Raw genomic sequence first — 10,756 nt, forward strand, 5'->3', positions numbered from 1 at the left:
GGATCCAGATCCCTCTCTGGCTCCTCCTGCCCTCCATCCATGGATCCAGATCCCTCTCTAGCTCCTCCTGCCCTCCAGCCATGGATCCAGATCCCTCTGCAGATCCTCCTGCCCTCCAGCCATGGATCCAGATCCCTCTCTAGCTCCTCCTGCCCTCCATCCATGGATCCAGATCCCTCTGCAGATCCTCCTGCCCTCCAGCCATGGATCCAGATCCCTCTCTAGCTCCTCCTGCCCTCCAGCCATGGATCCAGATCCCTCTCTAGATCCTCCTGCCCTCCAGCCATGGATCCAGATCCCTCTCTAGATCCTCCTGCCCTCCAGCCATGGATCCAGATCCCTCTCTAGCTCCTCCTGCCCTCCAGCCATGGATCCAGACCCCTCTGCAGATCCTCCTGCCCTCCAGCCATGGATCCAGATCCCTCTCTAGCTCCTCCTGCCCTCCAGCCATGGATCCAGACCCCTCTCTAGATCCTCCTGCCCTCCAGCCATGGATCCAGACCCCTCTCTAGATCCTCCTGCCCTCCATCCATGGATCCAGATCCCTCTCTGGCTCCTCCTGCCCTCCAGCCATGGATCCAGATCCCTCTCTAGCTCCTCCTGCCCTCCAGCCATGGATCCAGACCCCTCTCTAGATCCTCCTGCCCTCCAGCCATGGATCCAGATCCCTCTCTAGCTCCTCCTGCCCTCCACCCATGGACCCAACTCGATGTCACCTCCCAACCCACTCAGGGAGCCCTCGATCCCCTCATTTTGTCTGCGAGAAAACTCAGATTCATCAAATCAGGTTCATTTCCCCGTCTCTGATTTCTCCGCGGGGGCTGCTTGAGGACCCGAGGAGGCTCTCAGGGAGGGGAGAAGACGTCGAAGCGGGGAAAAAGCTTTTCCATTGTCACTGACATTTATCCTGAGAACAGAAAAAGAACAGAAAAAAAACCAGCCCCCAGAGGAGCCCGAGCGGAGCTTTTATCGCAAGGTCGGAACAACTTGTTCTTGGGGAAACAAAAAAAAAGGGAAAGAAACCCTCAATGATCAGGAAAATTGTTTCCTGCGTCTGCAGGTCCAACAGCTCCACGGCGGCGGGGGCTGAGGGGGTGTTCGGAGGAGGGTTGGGGGTTTCGGGGTGCAGCACCCCATGATTCACGGCCCAAGGTGTTTTCAAGGTGGAGATGGGGCTCCCAGGGAGCTGCGTGGAGGTTGGTTTGGGGAGTTTGGGGTGCAGCATCCCGTGAATCCTGATTCCAGGGGGTTTGGGGTGGAGATGGGGCTCCTAGGGATCTCTTTGGAGGTTGGTTGGATGTTTTGGGGTGCAGCATCCCATGAATCCTGGTCCCACCTGGGTTTCAGGTGGAAATGGGGCTCCTAGGGATCTCTTTGGAGATTGGTTTGAGAGTTTTGGGGTGCAGCACCCCACGATTCTTGGTCCCAGGTGTTTTGGGGTGGAGATGGGTCTCCCACGGTGCTCTTAGGAGCAGTGGAGTGGCCAGCAGTAGAGGATGCTGCAGATCAGAAGATCCACCCCTCGATCCAGGTTGTCCAGATCCTTCTCTAACTCCTCCCTGCCCTCCAGCCATGGATCCAGGTCCCTCTCTAGATCCTCCTGCCCTCCAGCCATGGATCCAGATCCCTCTCTAACTCCTCCTGCCCTCCAGACATGGATCCAGATCCCTCTCTAGCTCCTCCTGCCCTCCAGCCATGGATCCAGCTCCCTCTCTAGCTCCTCCTGCCCTCCAGCCATGGATCCAGATCCCTCTCTAGATCCTCCTGCCCTCCAGCCATGGATCCAGATCCCTCTCTGGCTCCTCCTGCCCTCCAGCCATGGATCCCGATCCCTCTCTAGATCCTCCTGCCCTCCAGCCATGGATCCAGATCCCTCTCTGGCTCCTCCTGCCCTCCAGCCATGGATCCAGATCCCTCTCTAGATCATCCCAGCCCTCTATCCATGGATCCAGGTTCTCCAGGTCCCTCTGCAGACCCTCCCTGCCCTCCACCCATGGGTCTTTGGTGACGATTAAGGCCTCACGTCCCATGGATCCAGGCCAATAATCAACTCGGTGTTGAACAAGCCCTTGGAGATGGCTGGATTGGTGGCCCTCACATGCTTGGATGTGGATTTACCTGAGGTCCCTCACCCCAGAGGGTGGCCCTGTGGGGACACCGAGTCCTGGCCGTGGGATTCCAAGGGGCAGGACCTGCCTTTGGAATGGTCCTCAGGGACCATGGAAGAGAGAACCTCCTGGAGGCCAGGCTGGAGAGTTGGGGTTGTCCAGCCTGGAGAAGAGAAGGCTCCATGGAGACCTCAGAGCAGCTTCCAGGAGGGAAAGGGGCTCCAGGGAAGCTGGAGAGGGGATCAAGGAGGGCAGGGATGGGATGAAAGGAACAGTTTTGAGCTGGAAGAGGGGAGATGGAGGTGAGATCTTGGGGAGAAATGTTCTTCTGTGAGGGTGGGGACGTCCTGGAACAGGTTTCCCAGAGCAGTGGTGGCTGCTCCATCCCTGGAGGGGTTCAAGCCAGGTTGGATGGGGCTTGGAGCCCCTGATCCAGTGGGAGGTGTCCCTGCCTGTGGGGTTGGACCTGGATGGGCTTTGAGGAGCCTTCCAAATCAAACCATTCCATGATTCCAAGGACACCTAGGAGAGTTGGGGTTGTTCATCCTGGAGAAGAGAAGATTGGGGAGACCTCAGAGCAGCTTCCAGTAGGGAAAGGGGCTCCAGGGAAGCTCCCACTCGATCTGGTTACCTGGAGAAGTGGTGGCTGCTCCATCCCTGGAGGTGTTGAAGACCAGGTTGGATGGGGCTTGGAGCAACCTGATCCTCCAGGTTGGGAAATTTGTCCTTCAGGTTGGGAAATGGCCTCAAGCTCCACCAGGGGAGGGTCAGGCTGGACATTAGGAAAGACTTTTTCACGGAAAGGGTCATCGGACACTGGAACAGGGACGGGGTTGAGTCCCCTTCCCTGGAGGGGTTTGAGGGCCGGGTGGACGAGGTGCTGAGGGACACGGGTTAGTGATTGATGGGGATGGTTGGACTCCATGAGTCATTTCCAACCTGGTGATTCTACGATTCTCTGATTCCATGAGTCTATGATTCCACGATTCTACGACATGGACCCCCCTGCAGAAGACCCTGGGGGGCTCTGGAGGACCCTCCGTCCCGCGGTGCCGCCTGGGGGGTGCCCGGCAGCATCAAGATTTGGTGGGTACCAGATCTTGGGCTCCAACCATCCCCATCATCATCCTCCCCCACGGGACCTGAGGGCGATGGACTTGGCGGAGCCCCCGCGGCGTGAAGCGGTGGCACCGGTGGCACCGCGGGGACAGGGCCGGTCGCCATGGCAACCTCCCCGGCGGGATGCTGGGCCGATAAATAGCCAATTTCAAGCAATTCTCCTCAAAAAGCCTTTTTTTAATGTTCCTGTTCCAGCAAGTCCTACTGGCTTTTCAGCTTTTCCTCTTTTTTTGATGTTTGTTTTTCTTTTCGAAGTCTGGACGGGGGTGTTGGCGGCCCTTGGAATCACGGAATGGGTTGGGTTGGAAGGGATCTCAAAGCCCATCCAGATCCCACCTCCCTGGTTGGTGACCCAGCCCTTGGAATCATGGAAGGGGTTGAGTTGGAAGGGACCTCAAAGCCCATCCGGTTCCAACCCCACAGGCAGGGACACCTCCTGCTGGTTCAGGGGCTCCAAGCCCCATCCAACCTGGTCTTCAACCCCTCCAGGGATGGGGCAGCCACCACGGCTCTGGGCAACCTGGGCCAGGGCCTCCCCACCGTCTCAGGAGAATGTTTCTCCCCAAGATCCCATCTCAATCTCCCCTCTTGAAGCTCCAAACCTTTCTCCTTGTCCCATCCCTGCTCTCCTAATCCAGCAGAAGCTTCCCTGGAGCCCCTTTCCCTCCTGGAAGCTGCTCTGAGGTCTCCACGGAGCCTTCTCTTCTCCAGGATGGACAACCCCAGCTCTCCAGCCTGTCCTCCAGGAGGTTCTCCAGCCCTCACATCATCTCCGTGGCCTCCTCTGGCCTCGCTCCAGCAGCTCCACGTCCTCCCTGTGCCGAGGACTCCAGAGCTGGACACAGGGTCCAGGTTTGGTCCCACCAAGTGGAGCAGAGGGACAGAATCTCCTCCCTCATCCTCTTCTCCCACGGCTTTGGATGCAGCTCAGGTTCTTGTTGGTTTTTCTGGGCTGGGAGCTCACGTTGCCAGCTCATGGTGATCTTCTCAAGGGCAGGTTGGATGGGACTTGGAGCCCCTGATCCACTGGAAGGTCTCCCCGCCCGTGGAGGGTGGTGGGAATGGATGAGCTTTGAGGTCCCTTCCAACCCAAACCACTCTGTGATCCCACAACTCCATGATTCTCATCCACCCAACACCCCAAATCCTTCCTGGGGGCTGCTCCCAGCTCTTAATCCAACTCTTAATTATTATTCATTCTTAATTATCAGCTCTCCAGGGGAAACGCCGCGTTCCGGATCTTCTCGTCTATCGGTCTCCAAGGTTCCTCGCACACGCATCCCTCGTTCGTCTCCACCTCAGAGATTCCCCTTGGCAGGATCTGAGCTCTCAGTGACGCCAAAAGCCTCCTGACCGACGTTCCTGCTGGAGAAGGTCCTGGGGGACCCTTGGGTGTGTTTCTTAGATCATCTAAAAGCCAATTTAGAGCCTCCGGCTGCCGTTAACCCTGCGTTGATCTCTCCTAGATGGTCCTCTCCTTATTTCCCCGAGGGCTGGGGATGGAGAGGGGCAGAGAATGGTTGCGAGGTCCTCGATGCCTCGGATGGAGAGAGATGCTCCAGACTGTGAGCATCTCCAGGTCCATCACCTCTGGAGCCCCTAAGCTGGAAGAGGGGAGGTTGAGATGAGATCTTGGGGAGAAATGTTCTCCTGAGAGGGTTTGGAGGCCCTGGGACAGGTTGCCCAGAGCTGTGGTGGTTGCTCCATCCCTGGAAACCTCCAAGACCAGGTGGGATGGGGCTTGGAGCAACCTGATCCCGTGGGAGGTGTCCCTGCCCATAGGGTTGGATCTGGATGGGCTTGAGGAACCTTCCATCTCAACCCATTCCATGGTTCCAAGGTCTGATCCATGTCCCAGGGGGGTCGGATCTGGATGGGCTTGGAGGAACCTTCCATCTCAACCCATTCCATGGCTCCAAGGCCAGGCTGAGGGAGCTGGGATGGTCCAGCCTGGAGAAGACAAGGCTCTGGGGAGACCTTAGAGCGAGATGAGGATCCATCTGCACAGAAAATTAAACCAGGAGGTTCCTATCGCTCTGGGTTCCAAACCATCTCGAGCTCTGCTGCTCCTCAACGACTTCTCACATGCTTTTGGTGCCACCTCCTGGTGATCAGGGAGCCACCAGGCTGGGAAAGACCTTGGATCATCGAGTCCAACCTTTCCAGCTTCTAAATGATGCTGGGAGACCTCAAAGCCCACCCAGTTCCATCCAGGGACACCTCCCACTGGATCAGGAGCTCCGAGCTCCATCCAACGTGGCCTCCAGCACCTCCAGGGATGGGACATGGACTTCTCTGAGCAACCAGATCCAGTGGGAGCTTCCCTGGAGCCCCTTTTCCATACTGGAAGCTGCTCTAAGGTCCCCATGGAGCCTTCTCTTCTCCAGGATGAGCAACCTCAGCTTCAACGGCCCAGGGCCACCAGTTGGCTCCACCACACCCCAGTTCAGCCCCTTCCTCCTTCTCCAACCCCTCTGGTGTCTCCTAGAGCTTCCAGAGCCCTGGAATCGCTCAGTGTCCCTGGAAAGGAGCTCCAGAGGTCCAGGGCCACCAGTTGGCTCCACCGCATCCCAGTTGAGCTCCACCGCATCCCAGTTGAGCTCCACCACGTCCCAGTTCAGCTCCAAGCCGGCACCTTCCTCCTTCTCCAACCCCTCTGGTGACTCCTAGAGTATCCAGAGCCCTGGAATCACTCAGCGTCCCTGGAAAGGAGCTCCAGAGGTCCAGTGTCACCAGTTGGTTCCACCACATCCCAGTTCAGCACCTTCCTCCCTCCCCAACGTCCTCCAGTGATTCTCAGTGTTTCCAGCCCCCTTGGAATCGGGTTGAAAGTGGAGCTCCTGGTCTTTGCTCAGCCCTGGATGTTGGGAAGGGACCTCCTGGTGTTGGAGACGGGATCTTCTCCTCCTCCTCCACTTGAGTTCCTGGCTGCGAGGTGGATTCCAAACTGGGACAGAGCGAAGATCGTGGTGACCAAACCCATTGATGAATTTATGGAACCAAGGGCAGGAACGTCTTCCACAGGATCAAAGGTCCCACCTAACCTGGCCTGGAGCATCTCCAGGGATGGGGCAGTGACTTCTCCAGGCAACCAGATCCAGTGGGAGCTTCCCTGGAGCCCCTTTCCCTGCTGGAAGCTGCTCTGAGGTCTCCATGGAGCCTTCTCTTCTCCAGGATGAACAACCCCAACTCTCCAGCCTGGCCTCCATGAGGTTCTCCAGCCCTCAGGTCTTCTCCGTGTCCTCCTCTGGCCTCGCTCCAGCAGCTCCATGTCCTCCCTGTGCTGGAGCTGGAGGAGACCCCTCTGAGGAGCCCCAAGAAAACCCCCAGGGCCACCTCGATCCCACAGAAGCTCTTTATTCATGGAACCGTGGAATGGGTTGGGTTGGAAGGGACCTCCAAGTCCATCCCATTCCCACACCTCCCACTGGATCCAGTTGCTCCAAGCCTCGTCCAACGTGGCCTTCAACACCTCCAGGGATGGGACATCTAGGACTTCTCCAAGCATCTGGATCGAGTGGGAGCTGGAACTGGAAGGGCTTTGAGGACCTTTCCAACTCCAACAAGTCCATGATTCCAAGGGCTGATCCATGGAAAGAGGTTGGAGCTGGAAGGGCTTTGAGGACCCTTCCAACTCCAACCCGTCCATGATCCCAAGCCCACGTCAAGAGGTTGGAACTGGAAGGGCTTTGAGGACCCTTCCAGACCAACCATTCCATGATTCCATGGATGCTGCTGATCTCCAGTAGCACCAGGTCCCATCCCTGGAGCAGCTCCTCGTAGACGTCATCTTCAGCCGCATCCCAAATCCCTCTCTGCAGCTTCATGAAGTCGTCATCCTGCTTCTTCTGGAGTCCTGGAGCTGCTGGATGTCCCGTCATCCCACGGCTGGTGGCATCACGGAGGGATGGAGCTGGATTCCATGCAGGACCCCGTCCTGGGGTTGTCCCCGTGCCCCCAGCCCCACCCCATCACCTCGGTGATGCTGGTGGCTCCCATACCCACCTCCATCTCCTCGCTGTGGTGGCTCCTCAGGGTCCCTTGGTGGCTACCAGGGTTGTGGTGGCCACCAGGAGCCCCCAGAGGAGCGAGGGGTCCCCGTGGAAGCTCCAGCCTGGGGGTGCAGAGAGAAAAGGGGTCAAGGGGGGGGTGGGAAGGAGGACAGGGTCTTCTCACTGCGGCGCGGGACTCACCGGCACTGAAGTCACACGGGTGGCCACGGCATCTTCTCTCTGAGGAGAAACCAGCGGGGTTGGGACGGCAGCCACGAGGCCACGAGGTGGGACCTTCCATGACGTCCCAGGCCATGATGTCAACCCCAGGGCCCTCAGCTGCTCCCACAATCCTCTCCATCCCCTTCCCCAGCTCCGTTCCCTTCTCCAGACTCGCTCCAGCCCCTCAACATCCTTCTTGTGGGGAGGACCCAGCACTGACCCCAGGATTCGAGGTTTGGTCTCCCCAGAGGGAGAAGAACCTCCCTGGCCCTGCTGGCCACGCCGGGGCTGCTCCAAGCCAAGATGCCCTTGGCCTCCTTGGCCCCCTGGGCCCCTGCTGGCTCCTGGTCAACCAACACCCCCAGGTCCTTCTCCTTTCCAGCTGCTCTTCCCCAAGGCTGGAGCTGCTCGGGGTTGGTGCAGGACCCGGCGCTTGGCCTGGTGGAACCTCCTGTTGTTCCATACCAGGTCATTCCACGCCAGACTTTGGGATCCCAGTCCCTCCCAAGCCATCCCATGATGTTCTACGTGGGAGATGGAGTTAACTCCAGCTGGAGGCCAGTGACAAGGGGTGTCCCCAGGGCTCCGTGGTGGCTCCAGCCCCATTCAACGTCTTCATCAATGACCTGGGTGAAGGCACCGAGGGCGCCCTGAGCAAGTTTGGAGATGACACTGAGCTGGGTGGATCTGCTGGAGGGTTTGAGGGTCTCCAGAGGGATCTGAACAGGCTGGATCCATGGGCTGAGACCAACGGGATGAGGGTTAACGAGGCCAAACGCCGGGTCCTGCCCTTGGGGCACAACAACCCTGAGCAGCTCCAGACGAGGAGAAGTCTGGCTGGAAACTGCCTGGAGGAGAGGGACCTGGGGGTGTTGGTTGAACAGGAGCCAGCAGGGGCCCAGGGGGCTAAGGAGGCCAAGGGCATCTTGGCTTGGAGCAGCCCCGGCGTGGCCAGCAGGGCCAGGGAGGTTCTTCTCCCTCTGGGGAGACCCAACCTCAAATCCTGGGGTCAGTGCTGGGTCCTTCACTCCAAGAAAGACCTTGAGGGGCTGGAGAACGTCTGGAGAAGGGAACGGAGCTGGGGAAGGGGCTGGAGAACAAGAGGAGGTGGGTCTTTCCCAACCTGGTGATTCTGTGATTCTATGATTCTATGGGATTCCGTGCTTTTCCAAGCCATGCCATGACATTCCAAGCTCTTCCAAGCCATTCCATGACGTCCCAACCCATGCTTTGCAGCCACGAGCCACCTTCCCCAAGCCCCTGGAGAGCGGCTCAGACTCACGCGAGGCCACGCACCCAACCCCAAGCTCCTCCCGCCCCACTCCCCACCCCGACCTGGTGGGACGGAGCCACCACCCTCCTCTCCATCCCCTTCCACGTCACCTTTCAGCCACTCGCAGTTGTAGGTGCTGTTGGCGCCCCAGGATCGGAGCTCGATGTCGGCTCCGTCCTCGCGGTAGTTGACGTCAACCACCTTGAAGACCTCGAAGGGCGGGATGAGGACCTCGTCCTCCCCCGGGAAGAAGGAGAATTCCCTGATGGGGACCCCGTAGCACGTCTCCACCGTGAAGAAGGTGTCGCGGCCGAAGGGCGAGGTGGAATCTTCCCGCAGGGACGTGGAGGTGAACTGGCCGAAGCGGACGTGCCGGTGACGCCGAGCGGCGAAGCGGACGCCCCGCACGCCCCGGTAGACGCGGTAGCAGCGAGGGGAGGACTCGGCGTCCCGGAGGAGCCGCAGAGCTTCGCTCAGGAGGAAATGGAGCGTCTTGAAGTGGAAGTTCTCCAGGTAGTGGCGGCGGGAGCGGCCGGCCTCGCGCGCGGCGGCGTTGAAGGCTTGGAAGAGGGGCCCGTGTTGGGTGTAGGCCAGGAGAGCCACCACCTGCTCGGGACGCAGCCCCGGGGGGAGGCGGCCGCGCCGGTTGTGCCACTCGGCGGCGGCGAGGACCCAGGCTTTGGCGTAGACGTCGTTGGAGGTGAACTCGCTGAGGTTGAGGCTCTCCAGCTCGTCCCTCATGGCGCGGCCGCAGCCCTCGTAGCGGTCGTCGAAGGAGTTGGGAGCAAAGTCCAACGGGACATCAGCGATGGAGCCGACGTCCGTGGGTCCTCCGGAGATGGGAAGGGTCCCAGCCAGCAGCACCAAACCCACCGGCAGAAGAAGACGCTCCATGGAGGGCAGAGACACCGCAGGGAGGGCCCTCGGCGTTCCCGAAGGAGCAGGATCCTCCACGAGGAGTTGGGGAGGTGGAGGACCAGGAGTAAGGTTGGTGAGGGGAGGGTGGTGGGAACTGAGTGGGGGGGAGAGAATGATGGAATCATGGAATGCGTTGGGTTGGAAGGGACCTCGAAGATCATGGAATCGTGGACGTTGCACGGGGTTGTGTTGAACTCCACGAGATCCGCGTGGTCCCACCTCTCCAGCCTGTCCAGGTCCCCCTGTGTCCATCCCTTCCCTCAGGCTCCATCCCTTCCCTCAGGCTCCATCCCTTCCCTCTGGTTCCACCCCTTCCCCCTGGATCTACCCCCCCTCAGCCCCCAATCCCACCACCACCACCTCCCAGCCCCGTTCCTCACCTAGAAACCTTCCAGCAGGTCCTCAATCTGGATCAAACCTCCTGGAATTCGTGTCTGGGAGCGTCACCTGCTCCTACGAGGTGGACACGGGGTCTGGACGCTGCCGCCCGGCGCCCAGGACAGGCGAGAAGGGGACAACTGGTTCTTTTTTTAGCTCAGGGCTGGAGGTCGGCGAGGAGCCAGGCCCCACCGGCGTGGAGCCAGGTCCCACCTCCGTCCCCGGGATAGCACTTGCCCTTCCAAGGAATTCCCCTTGAGATAAAGTTCCTGGATTTCAACGAAGCCTTCAACATGGTTTCTCGCAGTGTCCAGCTTCGGAAACTCTCAGCCTCAGGCCTGGAGAGGAGAACGAGCTCCCGGGTGGAAAAGTGGTTGGATGGAGGCCCAGAGAGCGGTGGGAGATGGAGGTAACTCCAGCTGGAGGTCAGTGACAAGGGGTGTCCCCAGGGCTCCGTGGTGGCTCCAGCCCCATTCAACGTCTTCATCAATGACCCGGGTGAAGGCATCGAGGGCGCCCTGAGCAAGTTTGGGGATGACACTGAGCTGGGTGGATCTGCTGGAGGGTTTGAGGTTCTCCAGAGGGATCTGAACAGGCTGGATCCGTGGGCTGAGACCAACGGGATGAGGTTTGACCAGGAACTTGGGGCACAACAACCCTGAGCAGCTCCAGACAAGGAGAAGTCTGGCTGGAGGAGAAGGACCTGGGGGTGTTGGTTGAACAGGAGCCAGCAGGGGCCCAGGGGG

The 10,756-nt window shown here is 59.5% G+C and overlaps 1 protein-coding gene across 1 annotated transcript; it reads right to left on the minus strand.

The window, feature by feature from the left end:
* Positions 1 to 6,425: 6,425 nt before the first annotated feature.
* On the minus strand, positions 6,426 to 10,201 carry ART1 (ADP-ribosyltransferase 1). The gene is made up of 5 exons (XM_069881713.1): positions 10,013 to 10,201; positions 8,825 to 9,726; positions 7,421 to 7,459; positions 7,233 to 7,341; positions 6,426 to 7,115 (listed from the first exon to the last, which is right to left on the minus strand). The coding sequence occupies exons 2-4, from the start codon at positions 9,606 to 9,608 to the stop codon at positions 7,259 to 7,261; spliced, it is 906 nt and encodes a 301-aa protein (XP_069737814.1). The 5' UTR covers positions 9,609 to 9,726; positions 10,013 to 10,201; the 3' UTR covers positions 6,426 to 7,115; positions 7,233 to 7,258.
* Between the last annotated feature and the right edge of the window lie 555 nt (positions 10,202 to 10,756).

This window comes from Phaenicophaeus curvirostris, unplaced genomic scaffold, assembly GCF_032191515.1.
Source record: "Phaenicophaeus curvirostris isolate KB17595 unplaced genomic scaffold, BPBGC_Pcur_1.0 scaffold_59, whole genome shotgun sequence".
NCBI classification, from domain to species: domain Eukaryota; kingdom Metazoa; phylum Chordata; class Aves; order Cuculiformes; family Cuculidae; genus Phaenicophaeus; species Phaenicophaeus curvirostris.